This window comes from Electrophorus electricus, chromosome 5 (assembly GCF_041902795.1).
Source record: "Electrophorus electricus isolate QZ-2024a chromosome 5, ASM4190279v1, whole genome shotgun sequence".
NCBI lineage: Eukaryota > Metazoa > Chordata > Actinopteri > Gymnotiformes > Gymnotidae > Electrophorus > Electrophorus electricus.
In genome coordinates, this window is record NC_137501.1 from 29,518,556 (window position 1) to 29,544,665 (window position 26,110).

Here is a 26,110-nt window from a genome sequence, read left to right on the forward strand (position 1 = left end):
CACGGAGAGAGGCAGGAGAGAGGCAAGGAGAGAGGCAAGGAGAGGCAAGGAGAGGCAAGGAGAGAGGCAGGAGAGAGGCAAGGAGAGAGGCAGGAGAGAGGCAAGAGAGAGGCAAGGAGAGAGGCAGGAGAGGGGCACGGAGAGAGGCAGGAGAGAGGCAAGGAGAGAAGCAGGAGAGGCAAGGAGAGAGGCAGGAGAGGCAAGGAGAGAGGCAAGGAAAGGCAAGGAGAGAGGCAGGAGAGAGGCAGGAGAGAGGCAAGGAGAGAGGCAGGAGAGGCAAGGAGAGAGGCAGGAGAGGCAAGGAGAGAGGCAAGGAGAGAGGCAGGAGAGAGGCAAGGAGAGAGGCAAGGAGATGCAAGGAGAGAGGCAGGAGAGGCAAGGAGAGGCAAGGAGAGAGGCAAGGAGAGAGGCAGGAGAGAGGCAAGGAGAGAGGCAGGAGAGGCAAGGAGAGAGGCAGGAGAGGCAAGGAGAGGCAAGGAGAGAGGCAGGAGAGGCAAGGAGAGAGGCAAGGAGAGAGGCAGGAGAGGCAAGGAGAGGCAAGGAGAGAAGCAGGAGAGGCAAGGAGATGCAAGGAGAGAGGCAGGAGAGGCAAGGAGAGAGGCAAGGAGAGAGACAGGAGAGGCAAGGAGATAGGCAAGGAGAGAGGCAGGAGAGAGGCAAGGAGAGAGGCAGGAGAGAGGCAAGGAGAGAGGCAGGAGAGGCAAGGAGAGAGGCAAGGAGAGGCAAGGAGAGAGGCAAGGAGAGAGGCAGGAGAGAGGCAAGGAGAGAGGCAGGAGAGGCAAGGAGATGCAAGGAGAGAGGCAGGAGAGGCAAGGAGAGGCAAGGAGAGGCAAGGAGAGAGGCAAGGAGAGAGGCAAGGAGAGAGGCAAGGAGAGGCAAGGAAAGGCAAGGAGAGAGGCAAGGAGAGAGGCAGGAGAGGCAAGGAGAGAGGCAGGAGAGCTTCAAGAGTGATGAGCAGGACACCCAACAATCCCGACCCATGCATGCGGTCAAACCAGCCCCGCCCCCGAGCCGTCAAACCAGCCACGCCCTGAGCTGTCAAACTAGCCACGCCCTGAGCTGTCAAACTAGCCACGCCTTGAGCTGTCAAACCAGCCACGCCCTCGAGCCATCAAACCAGCCACGCCCCCGAGCCGTCAAACCAGCCACGCCCTGAGCTGTCAAACCAGCCACGCCCCTATACCGTCAAACCAGTCACGTCCCTGAGCCAACAAACCAGCCACGCCCTTTAACCATCAAACAAGCCGTGCCCCTAAACTGTCAAATGCGAAGTCTTTCTAATTACTGTTGGTTGGGTTTAAAGCTACAACACAAGGGTATTCACACATTTGAAATTACGACAGTTCAGGATCTACACCTACCTTGCACATTTCAAAAGTACCAGCAAAGTTCTTCGGCTGTCTTTCCCAAACCCCACACATGAGGCTTATTAAAGATCTGTGAGACAAACATGCTATAAATATCCCACAGATATGTATATAAAGACACTCCCTAACTTTAACCGTTGCAGTATAAGTAATGTTGTTTTTCTCTAGCAGGATAAAGATTCTCCAGTTGGCTGGACTTACATAATTGACATTCACAGAATCTCATCAGTAGCCAGTTCTATCTACGGCAGTGCCAATTAACCTAATGGCCAGTGTCTGTGTAATGTAGAACGGCGGATATGAAGTCATTGTCCACCGACAAATGAATTTAGACAGGAAGGATTACAGTCCTGGATTGTAACCCAAGGAAGGCCATAGAGAGCACAGAGGTATTATCTAGAGAAATATTCATATTAATTATCAGTATTTGGCCATATAAAGTCAGCATTCAGTAACGATGGCTGCAGATCGTATTCAACCACGGGAAAATGGGCACGGCTTAATGACCACTGACTGCACACTCGAGACAGAGCAACTACCCATTGTAATTTAGAGAGCACTGTTGTGTTGTAGGTGTCCATTCAATGACGTTTTTGCTGTTTCGCCGTGCACTTACAAACCCCCGTACCCCCACCCCAGACACGGTAAATTATTTTCCTATCCTAATTTTCCTATCCTCCTTGGAGGCAAAAGGAATACCCAAGGGGAATGATCTTCTCCAGCTTCTGATCCCCAGCGAGCAGCACCCTCTCCATTTACAAGAGCAGACTGCCCTTTGGGGTTTTTTCAAACAGCGCGTTGTCTTGCCGAGATACAGGGAGTGTGTGATGTATAGTGGTTGTGGAGTGTGTATGTGTGTGTGGGGGGCACCCCATTCACGTTTGTACTACCGGAGGAGGTGCATGGGGTTGCAGTGGATGTAAATTTAATTTGCTGTGCATGAGGCTGATATACAGTGTCGGTCGTCCAGATGGCAGAGATGGTAGATCCTGGCTTGCCACATCCATCACTTCGCCCGCGTGATTTGTTTTTCCTGGCGGGAGACGCTGCAACACTCTGGCCCAAACACAGAGGTTCTGGATCGATACAGCACTTTTCCCAGCATCCTCCTTGGCAGCTCCCTTCATCCACCCCCCCCCCCCCCCGCTCCACCCCTTTCATCTTCCGTACTCTTTTGGTTCTCCCTAGACAGGAGGCGACAGGAGGATGTGGCATATATTCCGTATATTCCTACGTGGTGCGTTTCCTAGTGATGTGAAGTAAAAGAAGTGGCAAATCGCACCAAGCCAGCAACTTGGCATCTTAAACGGGCCTTTTGCCAGAGAACGCTTTGTACTTTATTTTGGTCGCAAAATTGAAGCTTGAGGCACTCGTCCTCCGTTTCCCACGAGTCGCGCGGCCTCGCGCCGCATTTCCTCGAGCCCGAGGTCCATAATCCCCCAGTGTAATGATGTTTTCTGACAGCTTCATTTGGCTCGAGTCATGTGTCCAACCGCACTCGTCAGCGCCATCTGATGACCCTCCAGTCTCGTTCACGTTTCGGAAGCATGGGACTTACAAACCGCCAGCGAGTGCAAAAAAAAACCCAACAAAAAAACAACAACGCCAGACTCTTCAGATGCAGCGCACAGCTGGACTCGAGGTGATGCACCCTTGACTCTGGCCTCGCTATCAAATTTCCAATTCCCAGCATGCTCCGGGACCTTCACACCTCTGACTCTAGGGCTTGGCTGGATAATGACAAGCTTCAAATGAAACACATTCGGGAACCTTAACTAACGAACATACACGAGCAATAAATATGACAGCTCGATGTCTGACTGTCTTAACAAGAGTGCGCTGTGTCAATGATGTGAAGCAGCACTCTTTCATCACACCCCTGATGGTGTCTATTTTTTTTTTCTTTTTTCCAAATCTATGGACGTCACCGCGAGCTAGCTAAAGGGCGAAGGCCTGGGTTGAATCTTTGGGCGACTGAAGTAAATATTTCTAGACGAGATCATTGAAGCCTATCCAAAAGCTATTATCTTTACTCTGAACAATTTCTGACATTATTAAGTCATTACTGACATCGTACTGCTAAGGCCGTGGAACTGAACGTTCCCTGAGGGCCATTTCTCACATCTTTTACTTCATTTGCATGCAATTTCTGACTGCAAACATTTGTGCATTTGTGATGACCGCAAACACTCATGCATTCCACATATGATGGGGCTTCATGGTAGTTTCTTTCCTTGCTGTGACATCCATAAAGTCTACTGGAGTCCTAACAGAACTCTTATGGAGAACGGCAAGTGTGAGTGAGTGAGCGTGCTAGTTACAAGCCGATTTTTATGTGTAATGCTTAGAAAAGACTGAGGTCTAAAGTCATTTATCAGAATCCTTCTTAAAGAACCAGCACCACGTTAACAAACCAACGCTGCTCACTTCATCTCCCTCAACTCAAAGTCAAAATGAACGAAACGCACCACGAGTTTAGGGCTTCTTGGTTCAACTCTGTGACAGTGAGATTATGCATAATTCTGGTGTGCTTAACAGAAATAAGGGGTCAGAAGAATCTCTTTGCAGAAGGTAAATAACCGAAATGAATGCAGTGGGTTCAGAGGAAAAGGCTCCATTCTTGAAAATATGTATACTTGAAAGAATAACAGTTTAGTCCTTAAAATGACTAATTGCTTGGAGAAAATCGATTCCTAAAAGATATCTGTACAATAGGCCACCAGTACTAGAAGCTGCCACAATAAATCTTTTATTGCGAGGCCTGACACACTACAAATAAAAGTTTGAATGTGTGGGGGCGAATGACGATAACCTTGATTCCCTCTGAGCATCGCAGGCTGCGTTTCGAACATCTGAAGGGATGGGTTCACCACCTAGCCATCATTACCGCTCGAAACCCTGTCACGCTACTGGTCGGCTGGCCAGGGCTGATAATCCCAGTTCCTGGTGGTCCTGCAACAGCGGTCAGCCTGGAGGGAGACCCTGTGCCACGGCAGAGCTCATGTGAGCCATCCAATACTCATCGGGTCGGGCCACCTTCCCAGGCGCACAATTTCACCTGCTTCACCTGGGTCTGCCTCAGACACTGGTGAACCCAGAGGGGCTTCTGTAGCATAATTAGAGCGCAGGTTGGAACACAGCCTCTGTGTTTTTCCAGGCTGAATGAAAGCTCTGTTTTCTGAGCCCACCCCCGCCACCCCAACCCAGTGCTCGGTGAAGGTGCATGCTGGGAACTCAAACAGCTTGTGTGTGGTGATCTCAGAGTGTCTCAGAGGAAAGCAGTGTTTCTCTCTCTCTCTCTCTCTCTCTCTCTCTCTCTCTCTCTCTCTCTCACACACACACACACACACACACACACACACGCACACACACACACACACAAGCACACTCCCTCTGTCTCTTGTTTACTCTCTAGTCTAATGTGATGAATGCTCCCTGGCACACCAGCCTGCTTTGTGGGAATATGGCTGAAAGTCTGGAGGGCGTCGGAGGCACCTGAAGGTTCTGAGTCTTCCGGAGAGCATATAACCCCTTCATCTCCCAGCCCTCGAGCCACCCATGTGTTCTGCGTCCAAAGCCTGCCAGTCTATGTTGGTTTGGCTTCTGTATTCCCATGCCTGGCTGCAGTCTCAGTGGCAGGCAGGGCTGCACTTTTCCATGTGACCGCCGTAACCAGAAGTGCCGGACGGGACCTGCTCTCGCGCCACCGTGACGCTCACGTGTGGGATCGGGTCTGTGATAAGACCCCTGGTGCTGGATGTTAAGAGAAGCTCTTTTCTTCTCATTTCTTCAAGTTTGAGCGAAACTCGCAACAGATGGGAGCTGTTGAGTAGGTCACAGTGTTGCCACGCGCTTCACACACAAACTGCATTAGGGAACTAATTGGAAACATGTCAGCAGGGGAAGAGTAAGTGAATGACACTGCTCGCAACATCCCGACTGTGGCTTGATTTATATCCACATCTGACTGCGATCTGATAGCAAATCCACAGCAGACCATTACGGTATATGGATTTTAAGAGCTCAGTGCGGCCAGGAGCACCCTGATAGCACACGCGCCTGACAGTTAATGCATCCTGGTGTGATCGGATGTGGCAGGTCACATTGGAGAGACGGGTGTAAGCCTGGCCAAGGGCTCTGGGGGAAAAAAAAAAAAAGAGTCTGAGCAGCAACGCGATTGGACATCGTAAGCAGGGCCACTGGCGGCGGGGGGCGGGGCTATGTATTACAGCTCACCTTAGCCCTGGTCTCTAGCAGGACTACATATCTTCATCTCCTCCGCAACGCACATCTCAGTATAATCAAAAGATGAAGTTCTGCTTTTTCCATAAAGTGCAAAATACTTGATTTTGTACGTAGGCTGTATGAAAAAAAAAAGTGATATTAACTACTGCTCAAAACAGCCAACAATGGGAATAAAACATTTTTGTTCCTGTACATTAATGCCAAAGACATACAAATCATAAAACAGACAGTTTTAAAGGAATGGTTTAATTTCCAGATCTTTCACACACCTAAATAGTAGGTGACCTGCAGGGACACGCTTGGTGCCCAAAATCGACTTTAGTTTCACACCAGAGCTAATATAGCCCCTGCCGATAACAAGTAAGAAGTTTATCACAACACAAAAGAATAGAGATGTAAAATTCTGATGTTTTGAGGGAAGTGGAAAATCTGTATAAAATTTTAGGTTTTTTAATTTTAGCTGGCTTCTAAATTTGGCCTCTCTGACTCTTAAGTCCTCTGTTCTTTTGCTGAATCCTGCATTCTGGGATCTTAAACCCCTTTTGCTTGTAAAGATAATGAAGAGAAAAGAAGCTGTCTGGCCCACAGGCGAGGTGCTCTACTAGCCTAGATAAGCCTCACCACACACTCCCCAAGGCATCAGGGGTCCAATGCAGCAGACTGGATCTGGGTCAGCACTGATGGATATCCGAACCCTCTGCAGAAGTGACATGGTATCCGCAAATTCACGTTGGCCAGGACAGGCTGTGTGTGGTCAGCGAGTCACTGCACGTCAGCCTGTTTTTCTTTACCCCACCCCTCATGCAGAGGGCAAATGTTAACCAACAAGCAAGCAGGCTGAGGTCAAAAAGGACAGATGTTTGGGATAATGGGCTTTAGCTGGCTCGTCCACCACGTTTTGGGGAAGGACTTTATTTTTGAGAAGCTATGGGATCCGTGGCTGGATGGGAAGGTGGGAGAGGAGGGGGACCGTGGGGTGGAGCTGGGCGCTCGGTGATCGCCACGTCTTTCTCGGCTCACCTGGCAGACCGGGTAAAAAGTGCCGGCAGCGCCAAGGTCATGAGACTGACTCCCAGGCAACACGCGTACTGTCAAAGTGATGAATATGTAAGTCGCCCCGGAAAAGAGCATCTGGTGAATGCAGCAAATGTAAATGTAACACGCCGCGCAGGAATCTACTGTCTGCCCACACCGTGCGTTCTCACGAGAACTTGGAGACCCAAGATCTCTCTTGGCCTGCTGGCGGGGTCAGAGGCAGATTGTGCTGGCATTAAAGGAGCGGCTCGCCCAAGGAGACCAGTCCTGTTCTAGATGAATGTTAGCTAGTTAGATCAGGCTGAATCATTCTAACTAGGTCCCATTAGTGTGCAGATATGTTGGCCAGACTGGCTGGTGCTTTCATTAAGGTAGTTCCAATGTCCTCATTATTCGTAGTCGAGGTGGGGAATCTCGGTACTTCGGAATTACTTGACCTTCTGGTCGGTGATCCCACTCTATCAACACCGGTGATGGACAGGGCCAATAGCAGACTTTACCATGTCTCTGTGTGAAATGTTTACATCTTATCAGCCTGTCCTTGTACAGACCGCATTCTCATAAAGATCGTCAAACGTCACGTGTGCCAGCTCACATTCTAATCTCTACTGCAAAAAAATAACACTGTCTGAACAATATTCTAATGACCTAAGACCTCAAACGATGCTAATAAATCAACCCATGATTATGACACTTATAAGCTCAAGAGTTCTTTTCAAATCCCATGTCTCTGTCGATGAGAGCCCTTAATCCACGAGAGAGGTCTAATGTTGGTGCTTCACGAACAGTGCGGAACGATCAGATAAAAGGCAGCCTGGATCAGAGCATCACGGCCGGCCAGTTCTGTCACACCTTCCTCAATACTCCTTCTTTGGAATGAGGGTTTATTGAGGAACATATTGGATTGGCGTTCCAGTTTCTTCAGTAAGATAACCTCTGCGCTATAATCGGCGACCACAGAACGGCCATTGTCATTGCGCGTCGGGGTCTTGGCGCGATTTGAGTAATCTGATATCATTTCTTACTGTTGTTCCAAGGTGTCGGCACACACCGAGAGGCCCCGATGCCGTGGTTTCGCCACTAGCGCCTACGCTGAGATAAAACGGCGAGAGAAATCCCCGAAGCGACAGAACGTCTGGGCTCTGCCGTCTGTTTCCAAGAACGGCTGTCTAGTTTTATTTTGAGCCAGAAATGAGCTCATGTTCCTTTCCCGGTTTCTGATGGCGTCGGCCATGTTTCAGCGCGCCCAGGGTACTCACTTTAATCAGCACGAGATGAAGAGCGTGGCGCAGGCAGGGCGCCGGATTAACATGAGAAGGGAAGCCCGCATTTATGGCTGGCGCTTCTAAATTCAGATGCGCCCCTTTCCCCTCTGTTCCCATCACCAGGAGTTCGTAACGAACAGGCGGCTGGCGGATGAGGACGAGAGAGGAGCTGTGGCTTTCCGGTCCGGATCGGCGCGCGGCAGCAGGCGTGCAGAAACGCGCGCTCGCAAACTAATTTTTGCGAGATAAACGGACAAGTTGAAAAGCGGCGTGTATCGTCTCTATGACCAAGCTGCAGATGTGCAAATGCTTTTGATCTGATCAGCCAGTTATCTTCTGCTGCGCACACAGCTCGCTCAGAAACCCCCAAGACAAGAGGTACGTATGTGTGTGTGTGTGTGTGTGAGAGAAACACACATAGAGACAAAGAGGAAAGTTGAAAGCAGACAGAGACATGGGGGGGGGGAGAATGAGAGAGAGAGAGAGAGAGAGAGAGAGAGAGAGAGAGAGAGAGAGAGAGAGAGAGTCAGGGCATGTGCATCAGAAATGATGGAAAACAGTATGTGAATATAAAATAGACCAAAATTTAAAGCAGAAATGCTCACAGAACCCTGTATGCTGGTGACAGGCAGCTGCAGACAGACAGAGCGAGCAAAGAGTAGTTGATGAGAGTGAAGTACACAGAAGAGCAAAAATGGAGGTTTCTGGAAATGGCCCAAGTGCTGATAAGGCCTCATTAAAATGAAGGCATGATGGGTTCTTCGCTTGGCTGTATTTCAGGGTAGCGTTCACTGGGGGATCTGAGTCTTCTGGCACGCAGAACTGGCATGCCCACTGCAGTAAACGGATGATAAGAGAGCGTTAGAAAAACGACTGGGGTCCCATCCTACCGGAACGCACTGCGGGCTTTGCCGTACCTGCTAAGAGGCACCTGGTGACCTGGAATAACCAGGAATGTTGGCGCATTCAGCGATTTCTGCTTATAACAAAACTTAGACAGACGCTTGTGAATATGTTACACTTCTGGCACATCTAAGATAAGCATGCTCCAAGGGCAGACAAAATATTTAATAAGGGTCCACGCACACTTTACGCACTGGCTCTTGGTTCTATACTGTTCAAAAATGTACAGGGCCTTAGCTGCATCCATCGCCAAACAAACAGCCTACATTATGCATCGCAGCCTTGAGTGATAATGGGACCGCATGTCTGTGGCGTGCCGACTGTCTTCTCGTCCTCCTCCAGCTGTTGTCTCTCTCCTCCGTCCCACATTGCTGATAAATATGATCCCAATTTGGGCCATCTGCGGCTCTCCTCTGCGCCGATCTGTCAGTCAAGTCGAGGGAGGGCGGGGGCAGGCAGGAAGGCGTACTCGATCAAGGAGGCACGTGACACGCTTCTTCTGGAGCATCAGGAGGAGGAGGCGGAGAGCTCGGTGCTTTTGCGGTGGACGGATGTCGGCTTGGGGGCGGATTTCTGTACGCCCTGCTGCAAGCCTGTGGGGAGCGAATCCAGCCTCCCGGCAACCGCCACAGTGTGACCATGCTGACACGTTCAGCAAAAACGCAAAACAGCAGAGGCACGGTACCGCAACATATATGGAATTATGACAGCATGAATAATATCCACGTACATATGAAGGTAGCGACTGACACTTGTTCTGAATCCGTCGGTGCCGGCGTTCCAATCGGGAATTGCCGGAGTGGACAGCAAAGGCAGCCTGAGACTCAAGCAGGTTTTCGAACGAAGCTCACTGTAAACACCGGGAGGATTCGGCAAGTGCCGTCCTGCTGTGGTTTGAAAGCTTGCCAGCTGCCGGTCTGCCACTTGATGCCATCCCACAGACACATCAATCATGGCTTCACTCGCAAGCTTCCACACTGTAATACGGCGATGATGTGCTGGAGGTTGGAGCAAAGCGCCGCTATCAGTGCTACCGGCGGTGTCTAGCTTGAATGCTGATTATCACGGGTACATGTTAAAATGTGAGAGAGTGAGAGAGATGGAGAGAGAGAGAGAGAGAGAGAGAGAGAGAGAGAGAGAGGGAGGAAAACACGGAACGAGAAAGCAGGAGATGCACAGACAGAAAAAGAGGCAGGGCAGAAAAAAAAGAAACAAGAGGACTTGCAAGGGGGAGGAAGATACCAGAAAAGAGAGACAAGCGGAATGCAAAGGAGACTGTAAGATGGTGACAGAAAGACAATGAGAGAGAGAGGGAAGGCAAGGGAGACACAGGAACTCTTGTGCGGGTACATCAGCGCGTGTGTGTGTGTGCGCACACCCCTGCGTAATAGAGAGGCTACTACACCACAGCACTGAGCCTGCCTGCAAATCTCCACCTGCGTAGCTTTCCCTAGGCGTTGACACGCGCTCCTGGTCCCTCGTCGGGTGACAGAGCCAGATTTGTCTTCCTAACATAGACGCACTCCGAGCTGGAGATTAATGGCTTCTAGCTCTCTCTCCCAGTTCCTCACCTCTCAGGACCGCAGCGGGAAGCTTGGGACGCTGGCCGAGGGTCGTCCCGCGCCCCTACCGCCCCACCCTGTCATCCGTGGCCCCGTCCCGCTGCGCGGCGGAGAGCGTGTGCGTGCACAGCCGCCGTGCAGGGCTCTCGTGCATGTAGCCACCTCCGTGCAAAGTGTGTCAATGACAAACAGGGTGAATTCTGACAGAGCTCTGGCACAGAAATCTCCTTTTTCAAATGTTTCCCCAAATGTGATTGGAAAAACAAGATTCTTCCGTGATCTAAGTTTTGTTTTTGGTTCTGTCAGTGTGTGAAAGGCATGTGAAGATTTAGTCTGCAGCACAAGGTCACGCAGAGTGGATTATCAATCCAAGTTGAAGAAGGTTTGTTGGAACAGGGAATACACTAAACTCTTTATGGCTGTTACCTTCCAATGCTGTAGGTATATATATATATATATATATATATATATATATATATATATATATATATATATATATATATATACACACATACACACACACACACACACACATACACACATATACACACACACAGCTTTTTTTCCCCACACACACACACACACACACACACATTTGATTCAGAAAGTATTCAGTACCATTTACTTTTTGCACACTTGCACAATGGTGTTAATTTTAATTTGAACTGATATAATTGCTATTTTTCCCATCAATCGACACGTAATCACTCATAATGAAGTGAAAACATGCTTTTACAGAGTTCTGCAAATTAATTAACAATCAAAACCTGAAACCTCTTATTCAAGAAAGTATTCAGATTCTTAGCTGTGGCACGCTAAATTGTTGTCAGGTGCATCCTTGTTTGCTTTAATTATCCTTGGGATTTGTCTAGAACTCATTTGGCATTCGCCTGTTGTAATATAGATTGATTGAGAAGAGTTTGGAAAGGCACACATCTAGGTCTATTAGGGCCCGCAATTTTTGCTGCATTGCCTGGACAATGTGATCTCTACGATCAAACTGTGGTAATTACAGATCAGAGCAAATTTCTAAAAAAGTTATCTAAAGCTTTGAGTGTTTGCAGGATAACAGTGGCCTCAATCATTTTGAAATGGAAGAAGCTGGTACACGCTTGAACCCTCCTCAGAATTGGTGATTTGCGCAAGATTGGTGATTTTGATCAGAGACATAAGAAAGCACCCAACGATCACTCTCAAAGAGGTCCAGACATCCTGTACAGAGATGGGAGAACCTACCTGTTGGACAATCATCTCTGCAACACTCTGTATATCAGCCCTCTATGGCAGAGTAGCAAATCTGGAGCCACTGTTGAGTAAAAGATACATGGCAGCCTGCTTGGAGTTTGCTGAACGGTATGTAAAGGTAGTTGTAGCTCAGTGGTTAAGGTACTTGACTTGTAAATGGAAGGTTGTCAGTTCAGGCCCCACCACTGCCAAGTTGCTGTTGGGCCCCTGAGCAAGACCCTTAACCCTCAGTTGCTTTGGATAAAAGTTTCAGCTAACTGCTGTAAATGTCAGTGAACTCTATGTCTGGTGAAAAACTGTGCATCACTTGTGTAAAACCATTGAATCTTTGCCATGAAGATTGGGATAAACTTCCCAAGTCCAGGTGTGCAAAGATGTATCCAAGATGATAGCTGCAGGCTAACGTGGTTTCTATAAAGTGTTGGAATTATTTTGTGAATATTAGTTTTTCATTTGTAATTCATTTCTAAACCCTAACCCTAACTCTCTAAAACCTGTTTTCAGTTTGTCATTATGGGTGATTAAGTGTAGATTAATGGGTAAAAATGGCAAATATCATAATAAAATTCACATGTACATATCACGAGTACATATAGTGTATATATACATGTGTGTGCAAAAAATTACAGTGTAGCACACATGGTTTCCAAAGAATGTTTCAGAAAGCGGTCCGGCTATGCTCATTGCTGTGAGCAGTATAAAGTATGAACTATAAACCAATATACAGCATGCACACAAACCTCTGACTACACAAAACCCCTGGACTCCCCTGCTGGTTTAATGCTGTGGGGTCATGTGTCGAAGGCAGCTGAGCAGCTGATCAAAACAGCTGAGCCGGACGATCCCATGGCCAGCTTCTCTCCCTGAGGTGGCCTCTTTTCACAGTCCGATGTGATTTAAGAACTGTGGTGTATTTAGCGTACGTAGAGTGCCCTTAGTTTGGCATACCTGCATCAGTCACTCTTTTTTAGAACCATTTGCATTTGTTTAACCCAGGGCTACAACGCTCATTATTTGTCAGGACTGATTTAGTGTCAGCTGGTAAAGGGACCACCTACTCTATTCCTGTATCCTGGCAATGAAGCTGATTAGATCAGCTTGGCTTTGTCTTAAAAAACTATTCATCACGGTTCACGCTCAGAAACGGCCCTGCCACGATTTCAAGTCAGCTTGGTAAGTTTGGCTAATGACATCTACCTACTGGCCTCAACATGTCCTGGGATAGACTGTTGCTTCCGCACAGGGAACCATCAGCTGGAACTCTGTAAGTTAGTTGGAGTGCTAGACAGTCACATGTTGGCTAAGCCACGCTGCCAGACCACAGTGCTTTTGCTAAAATGGATGATCAAAAATCCATCACGTACACTTGCTGTGCATCAGAACAAACTGGCATCGTGAACATGTTTTGGAGAGACCAGCTACAGGCTGGAAAAAAAAAGTTAAATTTCTTCTAGTAAAACAACAAAAACAACAACAACAACAAAAAACAACAAACAACTTTACAACTTCAAGTTTACAGTCTTAGTTTTGTGCAGAGGTCATAACAGCGGGCTGTTCTATATCATCGTGTCTTGGGAATCTACAGTCATAAGTTCACTTCTTCCTCTTAACATAATCAATTTTAAAGCGCTACAGCTACAATGCTAAGGGTTAAACATGAGAAAAGAAAAACAGGCTTTGGGGTAGCGTAAAGTCACCAGTGTAACACCAGCCATAGTGACCAGGTCAGCAGTGCAGCTGTACGTTGGACATGCATGTTGTACGTTTTACACCTGCGTCTCCTTTGCAGTGTTCCAAGAGACGATTTAGTGTCTCCATCCACTGCAGAACCCGTGACCAAGCAACAGGATGGCATGTCCCCAAGTCAATGTCCATGGCACCACCTGCCCAGTTCTAACAACACCCACAAGTGATTTGTAATGGAAACATTAGAAAATTTAGTCCACCCTCAGAAATCAATAGCCAGCCGAGTCTGGGAAAACGCAGAGGAAGACGATCGTCTGTGCATCAACGGATCCAACCAGAGACTAGCAGGAAAAAAGAGTAAGGGAAATGGTGTGTGTTACTAAGGGTAGCAGTGTTGCTAAAGCTGGTTTCAGAGTTTTATACAACTGTGTGAAGATCAATATTATTATTGTTCCATTTGTAGATCTTTGTAGGAATGAATGAAGTTATATTTAGTTATATTTATAAAGCACCTTTCAAGGAACACAAGGTCGCTTCACAATTAACACACATGGCTTTTTACTTCCAGTTGCACACAGTGTACTCTCAACCGGAAACCTCAGCCCCCTGGGACGGACACACACACACACACACACACACCGTACTCTCAACCGGAAACCTCAGCCCCCCGGGGGACTGTATCAGGTGCAGGGAGGGGAGAGAGGACACCACCCAGGACAGATCACCCTCCACCACTGGCCATGCAGACACACAATCATTCACACACACACTCACACTATGGCAGCTTTATTACACATGCAGACACACCCAACCATGCTCACACACTAGGACAATTTGTCTGTGACAGCCAGTCGACCTAACCTCCATGTTTTCCGACTGTGGGAGGAAACTGGGGACCCTGGAGGAAACCCACACAGACATGGGGAGAATAAGGAAACTGCAGCCAGATAGGGACTGGAACCCAAAACCCCAGCGCTCAGAGGAAACCTGCTAGCCACTGGGCCAGGTATTACAGAATCCCCCTCTTACCTAGAAAGAGATCATGCTTGTGAACTGTTGGGAACTGTTGTGAGCATGTTGGTTTAGGTATGAGGCTCAGCTCCAGTCTGGAAATGACAGGCTACTTTGGTCCCTCCTCCTTCCACACTATGAAAAGCTTTCAGGCGGATATTTACAGCGACTCTGTGCTAAAAGTGTGAGCTGAAGCGCCCATTACATGCAAACAGCAGCAAAGAAAAGATTAAAGTCCTTTTCTTGCATTTAATTTTGATTTAGTTTTTGTTTCTTTGACAGTTCCCCACCACACGGGAGGCCGTTAAGGAGGCCAATGCTAATCATGCTCGGGAGGCGAAGGCGGTGCTGAATTATTGATGGGATATGTGTGATGAAAGATTGGAACACCGCACGAGCTGCCATTACATTCAGGGACAGAAAGCAAACAAACAAACACTCGCACATGCACTCAGGCACGCACATGTATGCACGGGTGCGCACACAGAGACACGCGCGCGCGCGCAGGATTAATTACAGCACGCTAAGAAAGAGCAGAACAAGGAGAAATTGTGTTAAAAAGGAAAATGAGAAAGAGAGAGAGAGAGAAAGAGAGAGAGAGAGAGAGAGCATCATTATTACAGTACTTGGGAAGGTTCAAGCACAGAAACAAAAGCTTTACCTAGAGGAAGAGTGAGAGGAGGAAGGATGAGGCGAGAAGTAAGAACATTCCGGCAGTAGCGCAGCAGAGGGAGCGTTCTAGAGTCTGCCCCTCCACCCAGCAAACACCCACCACGTCAGAACGAGGACCAGGGCCAGGCCACGGGACACACGGCCCAGCCAATCACAGACAGACGTGAAAAAAGTGGGCGGGGACTTTCCTTAAGCGCCCCGAGCAAAGTGAGACTGTTCGTTAGCGGTAGTGGCGCGCACATTTTGGACAATGAATGAACATGGATTATGTGATAGCATTTTCTCTGCAGTGATATGTAGTACTGTAGTACAGTGCAGCCTTGATCGGTCTACATAAAGGAAGACAATCCAAGTCTCTCCAGGCCGTAAGTCAGACATGAGATGCCTATGAAGTGGAGTTTAATCATGGAGTTGTAAATTGTCAAAATTAAGGAAAATAAAACCAATGGACAAAGAAAAGTAACAAAAACGTTTACCGTTATCAGAGTACACTCAAGTCATTTAAACGCTTTCAGAATCTCTTCCAATGACAACTGAAGATTTGTGATTTGTGAAAGGGAGAGAGAGAGTGTGTGTGTGAGCTAGTGGACACTGAAGGGCAGTTTTCAGGGGATGTACTGATGGATATCCGCTGCCACTCAGAGCCTCAGGTTCCAACTAAGGGCACGCTCTGGTCTCTGATATCACATCCTCTGTCATCCGTCATATCGGACCTAGACCCCACCACCGAGACACCTCAGACCTTAAGCTTGGGTCAAGAGGAGGGAGGAGTAATGTCTGCCATATGGATGGAGCAGAACCCGTGCGCCACGGTGCTCTCACACCCCTGCTAAAGCGATTAGCGCATGTGTTCATGGGATCCCAGGACACAACGGCTGGGACAAGCTACGCGCAATAGCCTTTAGGCTTTTTTTTGGGGTGGGGGTGGTAAGCCTTTAAGCTTTTTTTCATCTCCCATATGTTTATATTTAGCTTAGAGGTAGAACTCAAACTGCAACAAACCTTGGAAAAGCAAAACATAAATGAATATAGAATATGATTCATTTGCAGGCTACTGACTGTGATGCGTATATACAGGACATGTACCTGGTTGCATGTGCTGAGTGAATTCACTGGAGTTTATCCACTAACTGTAGCTGGTACGAGGCCCATAGTAGACTGGAGAAGAAGATATCCAGCCTACTACCACAAACCAAATGAAGTCTGCTTGACATAAAGAAAGACACCAGTAAGACACCAGAAAACCTACTCAGTCATGCAAAAGACCAGTGCAACAGAGAAACAGGTCCTAATGTTTTCAAAATAAGAGTCAGCTGTAGGAGACCATGAATAATAGTATCAGGTAGGGCCAGAACTGGGGCCAATCAGGAATCCAATAGCCAATGCGGCGACACCCATCAGGGCGATCTAGTGACATCAGCCAGTGGTGCTGTACACCTTACATTTCCCACTCACAAGACCAGGGTCACTCGGTATTGCTTTGCTGTACAAGGCCTTGTGCAGAATTCTTTAAAGGGATTGCTCATCACGTTGCAACCGAAGTTACGTTGCAACAGAAGTTCAACTTTGGCCAGTTCTAATTATGTGGGGGGGGGGGGGGGGTGAATGTGCAGAGTGTAGACAACTACTTCAATTGGCTTGACTCTTCTCTGCCCGTGTTAATTACGGCAAGGCTAGAAACTCAGCCAGCACAGACAGAGGAGGTACGTGGATAGCCAAGCTGTAAGAATGCGGTTGCTAAGAAGGTGAAGAATTACAGCTAAGACTCTTGTTGCTGCCCCCATACTCTGACTTAGCTGTCCCAAGATACGTGACCTATATGGAGAGTTTAGCAAACGTTTTTCTTTTACTCCAACATGGACTGGGCCAGGTCACTTAGGAGAACGCCGCATGTCTCTGAAACCACACTATAGGTTGCAGGGCTATAAGACTTATAATCTGTCTTTACCAAACGTGACTTCAGCAAAGATGTGGTCTTAGCAAGAAGAATGAACAATACATCCAGTAATTCGCAACTCGCAAGTAAAAAAAATCACAGTTCCAGTGTTCTGGTAACGTCTCAAAAAAGGCCAAACACAGAAGAGGGACAGAAAACGTCCAAAAAAGGTGACTCTCTAAAACAAGGGAGCAAAAAAACCCAACAAAAAAACACCAGCTAAGATTCAAGGTCATCCATGCTGCCTGAAATCTGTCCTTATTGATTTTTTTTCATACTAGTTCTTCATTTAAGAGCTTTGGTCTCCTGACAAGAGCTCCCATTGGTCAGAACTCTTTGTTGTGCACAGAAACAAAAAAAACATGACTTGCTGAGTGTTGATGTGACATACATGACAATGTCTTTCAAGCAAGAGGCATGTATTGTACATTCACGTACTCCTTCCTTCATTGTTTGCGAACGTGATTCAGATTACAACTTTGGCAATGATCAAACGTCTCTCTGTTGCTACAAACGCTTGATTGAGGAGAGGGCATGAGGGAGTGTGTGATATAACAGATTTCTGACAGAGCGAGGATGGCTGTTATATAACATTCCCTACTGATACCCCAGCAGCTCACTATCTATTATTCAAAACTAGGAGCGCTCACCGTTCTCTCCGGTAGCAGAAATTCTATCAACAAACGCAATGAATGCATCTGATTGGCGAGCCAAGGCCTAGAAAATGATGAGAAGGATTCAGGTGGAATTTTTGGGGTAACATTTTCCTCTCCTGTCAGGCAAGACTGGCGTGCGTAACGCCTTAAAAGTTTATGCTCAGTCTGACATTGTCATTTTGTGATATGACGCTTCGGAAAGGAAACAGAAATAGCCGATGCCAAGCTGGCACGCTCTCAGGGATACAGGAGGAAAAAAGAGACATCTGTGAGAAATAAGACTGCTGGGTAAATGTTCTATGTTGGGCAGCCTTTTGAAAAAGACAGTTATATTCAAAACTCAGTTTCTTTAAGCTGTACCCTGGAGTTTAAAAAGGAGTCTATAGCTCAGAAAGGACCGTCATCTACCTGCACTTATTTTCTGACTGAGCTGGTGTAGAAACACAAATAGCAATTCAGTTCAGCTAAAATTGATTTGATTTTTTAGCTTTTAGAGTACACTTTGTAAATCAAGCCTAGGTCACCATAACACAAAGTGAACGCACGCAGGCCGGTAATGCATGAGATCTGTTGTACTATACAACTGGAAAACAGCTCATGAGCACAGATCTTGTGAACTATACCAAGAGTTATGAAAGTTGTAGGCTATTGCCAGCATCTAGTGTTGGTGTGGCATGGGATTTCTGACCACAGCCCAATGTATGTTTCAAAGCAGGCACAGCAAACACCACAGCTAAGAGCATGGCAAACACCACAGCAAACACCACAGGAAACGCCACAACTTAGGCCCCAGCGAACACCACAGCTCAGACCACAGCAAACATCCTATCTCAAACCACAGCAAATACCAGAGTAAACACCACCCCAAACACTACAGCAAACACTATAGCTCAGGCCACAAAAAACACCACAGCTCAGACCACAGCAAACATCACATATCAGACCACAGCAAATACCAGAGTAAACACCACAGCAAACACCACAACTCAGACCAAACCAAACACCACAGCAAACATCACACCTCAGACCACAGCAGACACCACAGCAAACACCACAGCAGACACCACAACTCAGACCAAACCAAACACCATAGCTCAGACCACAGCAGACACCACAGCAAGCACCACAGCAAGCACCACAGCAGCAAACACCACAGCTCAGACCACAGCAGACACCACAGCTCAGAACACAGAAAACACCACAGCTCAGACCAAACCAAATACCACAGCTCAGACCACAGCAAACACCACAGCTCAGACCACAGCTCAACATAATCCCCTTCAGGGGCCTCAATAAGTGCTTCTGATCACTCTCACACACACGACCTTCCACCAAAGAAATCACTCCAGGACAATAGAGCCTGTGGAAAGCCACTTCACTGGGCTGGATTTCACCCTTGTGTACGCAGTAAACAATACTGGCAGAGCTGATCTCAACTAAGTACAAGAGAGAAACTAATATTATCCTTGCAGGGCTACACAGAGCTAGGCAGCATTGCTGGAAAAGGCGCAGATCAGAGAAGGTTTAATTCCTAGGCACGCCCTAACACCAAAATTGCCTGTATTTTAAATAAACAAAACATTAAAGTGACAGCTTTAAACACACTTTGCAATATTCAATACTTCTGTGTGACAATAGCTGAGTGGGAATGATGCATAGTTTAAGCCCTCTTGCTTGATTTTAACTTGTCATCACACCCATTTGAAGCATATGAAAGAAACAATCTGGCCATTTTCTTGTACACTGAAATTGCATGTGTCCTGCAAATCCAAAAGCAATCGAATGTGAACAAAACTACTGTTTATATCAATACTTGAAGGACCCGGAAAACCTCACATATTGCACAGCAGCCCCCATAAGAGAAACGTCAGGATATGAATGTTCAAAAGGAGGTTGGAGTGTGTGTGCGCACGTGTGTGTGTGTGTGTGTGTGTGTGTGTGTGCGTGTGTGCGCTATGATTTGAAGCCATGTGCTTTTCACATCTGCTGCAACGCACATAGCCCCCAGAGTTTGTACAAGTTCCCCAGGCTGAAGCAGCCTGACATGCAGCCATCCACCTCAGGGAGTGTCCTTGTAAGTCAAGACTCAATCTGTCTCGGTTAAACAGTGGGTGGCTAAAGCGCTGTGGTTGTGTCTGAGGAGGGGAGCGAGAAAAAGAAAGATAGAGATATAGGGGGAGACAGACAGAGAGAGAGAGAGAGAGAGAGAGAGAGAGAGAGAGAGAGAGAGAGAGAGAGAGACCAGAGCGGACGAAACTGAGGGCACGGTCACCACCGGAGCAACTCGGCCATAGCGGAACCATCTGCAGAGGATGGCGTTCAGTTGACGGTGCCTGCGTGTGGGGAAAAAAAAAACCCGCCAGTGTTTGTGTGCGCGCAAGCGAGGCCCCGCAGCTAATCCATCCATAATAAAGCGTCGACTTTCACAGCCTGCCAAACTGAGCTTTGGGCTCAGTGGGTCGTGCAAGCTGTAAAGCCGGGTTGCTGCGACTGGTGAGCGGAAACAACTAGCCGCAAACTCGCAGCTGGCTTCAAAGTCACCGGCTAAACCCGCTAACACGGCTAGCCACGGGTGCTTGCTAACAAGGCCGGTTCGCATTTAGCTGACTGCTGGACCTTATTCCTTTCAGGCCATCATCTGTTATCGACCATGTTGCCATTTTTTTGGATCCGACTACCTCCGCGTCCCCACACTGCAACGCGTCAGCTGAAACCATTCTGTTGGTGCACTACTTTGGCCATAATACTTTGCTTTAGATGCTGAGCTATAACCCATTATCTTAAATTAACAATGAACCTCGAAAATCCTCCTTTGCCTTTGTCAACCATAAAGCAGTGGGTTTTGCCCAAGAACTTGTCCCAGAAGCTAATTACTGATGCGGAAACCGTTTACTCTGAATGGCTAGAGCACCATCTTTGTGCATGTGAAGGAGGGCGGGGTCACGATATGAAGTATAGGGGTCAAGCCTAATTATGCACAGAAGCGACACACCAATCAGATCCTGACCCGGGCAGATAAGAGATCCAATAAAGGTTGGACTATGGAAATTAGCATTGCTTTTGTGCATGTCTGGGCTTCTTCTTTATTTGAATTTACGGAATTACAACTGTCTGCTTAAAGCAGATTTATTCTTAGTTCTATCTATCAGAGCTCCGTGTAGAAAGAGTTACCTTTTGCTGCACTCTCAAAGTATGGTAAGTAAAACTCACTATGCTGGATCCAAGCAGATAATTGCTGTAGCTGTAATGAAGGCATGGCCGAGACCCATCCAGAGATGTAACAGGCATCCCGGATGTAATGGAAGGTGGCTCTCATCATCTGTCTGAAAGAGGGAGGTCATTTGAAAACTAATGACTCACAGAGTTGCAATTCTAGCTGATTAATTACACTGCGATTGTGTGCAGGGAGCAAAGTCAGAGGGAGAAGGAAGTCAGATTCTCCACGTACGATGCGTGGAGGAGAGAACTCAAAAGGGTACTTATAGCCACTTTTGAGCAATGTTAATAACTGCACACACGCACGCACGCACACACACACACACACACACACACACACACACACACACACTTTCTTGCTCACATTTGAGGGAGTTCTCCTCAACGACTCTTCCGCTCCACACCCCTACAGGTGCGTGATGATAAAGTATAATAAAGTATACAGAAGCTGGGAGGAAGACCAGAGGCTAACAGCAAGGCACCACGCACGTACATAAATGATAAAATGGCTCTCCTACTCCCAGAGCTCCACGCCGTTAGTCCTAACGAGCTCTAAACTTTCATCGTCTTTCAAGCCGTGAATCGGCTTGATCGTGATTTCAGTACACCTTCACTACCCCCGTGGCCTACGGCACGGGTTTACGCACCATACAGCAGTTTGTGCAGATGTGCCAAGAGCCACACTGGATAGAAAGTTTAGAGTACCACTTTGAAGAGAAGAATTCTTTGTCTGTTAGCAAGTCGTCTGAGGGGGTCACTTCAGGGCTTCTGGGGTAGGGCTGGGGAATTGAGATCGCTATGCCAGTCTTGGAGTCCTGCAGGACAATGTTGCGTACAGGTATCAGGAGATTCCAGATTACTCCAGCCCGCCTTTTTTCCTTCCATATGCGCAGGCACAGACGGTGAACGCTTTCCTCGGCACGCCGCACTTAGAGAATTTTCTAATTAACGCTGAGAAAACAACACCAATCAAAGCTCAAATAGCACCAACTGTCATTGTTTTGAGGAAGAATACAGATTAACACCAAAACAGTTGAACAATTGTTAAAAAAAAAAAGGCAGAAGTTATCGCCTTAAGGTTACTTCGCTGTTAAAACAAATGGTGATTTTAGGATCTCTACCAAGGCTGGCATATTTGCAGTACAAGAACAGCAGAGTCTTGGGACTGCCGGTGTTTGTGTTAGTCATTGTCAAAGTCAGATTCAGCTGCTCCCGTTTGTGTTAGTAATTAAGTGCGATGCGTGTAATCAAGCAATAACGCACGAGGCAAAGAAACGATGTGACATGCGGTTACAGTATCGGCGAAGGGGAGGGCAGACACATCTCGGCCATTTCTCCACACTGTCTGGGGATGAGTGGAAGGGAGAAACACTTGAGAAAGCTCGGAAGGGCGGTACTGCCGTGGGCACGGGACGCTGGCGTGTCGCGAATGCCACAAAAACCAGACCCTCCCTCCTGTTCTGCCCCTTGTGCTTTTTTTTTTTTTTTGCCCCGCACCGCTGCAGGTGAGCAATAACCGTGACGAGCCGGCGTCTGGGCGTCCCAGGCAAGCGGCGGGAGCGTGATTAATATCCTGGCCCTGGCCACTCTGGATAATACAGCGAGGTGCTGGCGGATCCGTCACTGTCGGTGGTGTGGAAGAGGTATTCGCTCCTCTCCAGCTGGCACCTGGTGGGGGTGGTCCCTTCCCGACCCTGGTTTTAATTAAGGAGGTCTGGAGCTCTGTCTGCCTGGTGCCTGTGGTGTCCTCCGACTACCACGTTGCCAAGCGCTGTGGTCCCAGCCGGTCTGGTTGGATACAGCATGTTAATGTTCATGCGCTTACACAACACATTAAAGCAGCACTATTTACGCCCTGCTGATGAAGGCTCAACACTTAACGCACATCCCGGTCACCTAATTCCAAGTCTGACGCGTTCGGTAGTGCGTTGGTTATTGCGTCCGGCGAACGAGAACACAAAAGTCGTGCAATGCTGCCATGGAGATGGCTTTGGTTTACCACATCAATCTAAACGGCGGTTAGTCCACTCTGGTGAAAGATGCCCCCCACACAGGTAGCATGTGCACGGTAGCCGTGGAGACAGAGGAGGGATGGCACCTCTGGCGTGAGCAGGGGAGTGTTGGTTTTCCCGCGTGCCTTCCACAGCACTGCTAGAGGCGGCCAGTCTGTCCGAGCAGCACATTTATTTAGAGGCAAGTGACTCATCTGTCAAAAGCAGCCTGGAAGGACCGGCCTCCGTGGAACACAGCCAGCCGGATCGGCCTTGGGTCGGCCTTGCGCTCAGCAGACCGCCGATAAGAGCGCCGGGGCCAGTGCGTTTGAAGCTCCGCCTCAGGGGAAGGGGAGGGTGTGGGTCTTGTTTGTCGGCCCAATGAGCCGTCCGTCGCCGGAGTCAGGCCCGTCTGCGGGGAAGGAGGGCAGTTTGTCAGAGGCGCATTAACACTTAATTGGACGAGGCTGGGCTTGGTTACAGGGAGTGCACACTCCATCAGGGGCTGGTGCCTTCATTCATAGTGAAGGATCTGTATTGCAGGCACTGCGGCCTGCTGCTTGGAGTGCTAAAGGGCAGAGAAGTGACGACAAGAGGCCGGGCGAGCCAGTGGGGAACTGCTCTAAGTGCGCCTGAACTGCAATAAAAGGAATCGTGAAAAAAACCCAACAACAACAACAACAACAACAACAACAAACAACAGCTAAAGGACAAGAACTATGTGAAAATAACCATAAGAGCAGATTCTGGGCCACATCCATCTGCTGTAGCTAGCCCTGAAACCTGCACTTCTGAGCAGGTTGTGTTACATCTGCTATGACGTCACCTGGGTGCTCTGTTGTCTGTTCAAAGTCGGAGTCTGAGCTGCTGGTGAGAAGCAGCAAAGTCGTTCGGTACAGATGGCGATGGCGCTGGCCAAGAGGAGAGGCTCCTAGATTTGGAGAGCTCCAGCCACTCTCTGGCTCTCCACCTGGGTGGGGATTCCTTCATTACCCAGAAACCCTCTCTTCTCACCACCCTATTGGCTCAGGTGAGAAGAGAAGGTGGAGCTGGCCGGTCTGGGCCTCAGGCCTCAGAGTGTGGACTGGTTAGTGACGCTGCCCTAGCTCTGTTAACTCTTAACGCGCAGGAATCACAGAAGCACCACAAATGTTGAGAGGTCGGCAAAAGATGCTATACATGCAGACAAATGTAAATAAAGGTAGCAGAATGCCGATCAGTTCAAAGCGCAAAGCCCCGTGGACCGTTGAGAGGAAGCACTGATGGTTGACACAGTGTTCAATTCTACACGCACGTTCCATTAGTGGAAGCTTATTTATTTATGGACTCCATGTGCCTTTCGATCAGTTGGAGGTTTGTATTTTAGTATCCATGACATACAGCAGTTACGTTTACTATACGGAGCCCTAAAGGAAAAATAAAAACCCCTGCGAAGTGAGCATGTGCAATGTTGCCCAGTTTATGAATCAGCTCACTCTAGGCTTGGTAGGGTTATTCTTCGAAACGTCTGCTCCAGACACAACTGTTGCGTTATTTACAGTACGTTATTTATCCAGCATTGCAAGAATGAAAAGAAAAACAAAACAAACCACAACAACAGAAGTGACGAAAAACAACACCGAAAGAAAGAAAAAGTAGGAAGCTTCTGAACCTCAGTGGGTGAAAGGTCAGAAGGGGCCAACAAACTGAACACCGCGGTGGGACACTATTCAAATGATGGAGGATCTCTCTACGCCTCTGTTACTCCAAAGTATTAGAAACGTCGCACTTTCTTATCAAAGTTACAGGACAAGGTGATCCATCTCTGCATCCATCTCTGTCTGAAGAATGGATAAACAATTATGCTACCCAGCAGTGCCAAATTTCAAGCGAGACCCTACAGGCCTTGTGGGTGCTAAGACGTTACTTAAGTGAGCCGCAAGAACGTGTAGGAATGATGAATCTCTGAGCGTGGAAAAGCTGGAGTTAGCGTCAGATATACGGCCTGTCTCTCAGAGTCCTCGCTTCCGTCCAAACTATCCGTCTTATCTGAGAGCACGCGGCACACCGCTGTGATGCTACAGATCTCTCTCCCTGGTGGTGGCACGCACGCTCCGTCACACAGCTGCCAGGATTACAGCGCTAATGACGCACCGGCGGTGCAGGCGGGGACATGGCTGCTCCCCTCTGGCCAACAGGACACAAAGCCCTGATAACAAGCGTAGGAGGCGGGGCATGTTACTCCAAAACCGCTCCTGAGATTGCCTCAAGGCCGGACAAACCGTTCGATGACTAAGAGAGGGTGTTATTAAATGAGGGGATAAAATTGCATGGGCTAACTCGAAAAGTCGCCCATGTGGCACAATTCATCACGCTTGCAATCCTTCTTTGTGTCGATGTCTCCGACTAATTCAATATTGAAGAAGCAAACATCTCTGAAAGCTCTTCACACGAGCGTCATCCGATTTCCCTTCCTACCGATTACTTTTGATTTCTACAGCTCATTATAATTAGATGAAACTTAATAAAAATTCAATTTTGCCTTTTTTTTTTATCATCAAATTCGTCTAATCCAACAATCAGACGACACTTGAGATGTTCAATACGGAAAACATTTTCAGATCAAGGGTACCGCACACGGTGTAGCACTCTAATTGGTTTTTTTTTTTGTGCCTTTTTGTTCAATTTGAGTTTGTAAAGCATATTTGGCCAATACTCTGCATCATGTTTGGTTATTAATACGGAGAGCGGGTGAGGCTGCTTCTGTTGGTCAGTGAACGCATCACAGGAGTGGCCTCACCAGTGCAGGGAGGCAGAGAGCACAGAGTCTGGGTCTGCGTTTCTGGGCCAAGGCAAGCAGAACTGGGCCATTTTACCAAAGTCAAAAATAAACACTTAGTGCAAATTGCTCCGTAAGGAATAGAAAGTACCAGGTGGAAGGTTACGGCCACTGGACAGGGCGGAGAACGCAAAGAAGACTGGCTTCCAGAAAACGGGTGTAGAAAACCACACTGATGAAGAGTGAGAGAGAGAGAGAGAGAGAGAGCGATAGAGACGGAGAAACTTTAATGATTTATGGTGTTTCATAGAACTGTGACTATTAGCTTTGAATATCAGAACTATTAAATTGTCAAATTAAAATGTCAGTAGCCTAGTTTACATTTGATTAGATATAAAAATAATAATAATTAGCAAATGAAGCTAAATCAGACGACATTACTTATTCTGAAAAATTAAAACAGCATTTGTACCAAAAAAGTAGACGGCATCGCCATTTGAAAAATCTTTTTAATTTCATCTCTTGCTCTCAGCGTTTAGCTGACCGTTCAAGTATAATTTTC

General features: G+C 47.7%; 1 protein-coding gene across 34 annotated transcripts in view; it reads right to left on the reverse strand.

The window, feature by feature from the left end:
- LOC113578995 (neurexin-1a-like) overlaps window positions 1-26,110 on the reverse strand; it is a 297,820-nt gene that overhangs the window by 16,926 nt on the left and 254,784 nt on the right. The window contains exons 1-2 of one of the 34 annotated variants that reach the window (XM_081714747.1): window positions 21,505-21,614; window positions 20,794-20,906 (exon numbers count right to left, since the gene is read on the reverse strand). The exons of 32 other annotated variants lie outside the window; for them this stretch is intronic. In XM_081714747.1, the coding sequence (XP_081570873.1) occupies window positions 20,794-20,871 (78 nt within the window). In that variant the 5' untranslated portion in view covers window positions 20,872-20,906; window positions 21,505-21,614. Of the gene's footprint in view, window positions 1-20,793; window positions 20,907-21,504; window positions 21,615-21,792; window positions 23,203-26,110 lie in introns of those variants that run through there. One more of the 34 variants, XM_081714736.1, reaches the window with a different exon arrangement.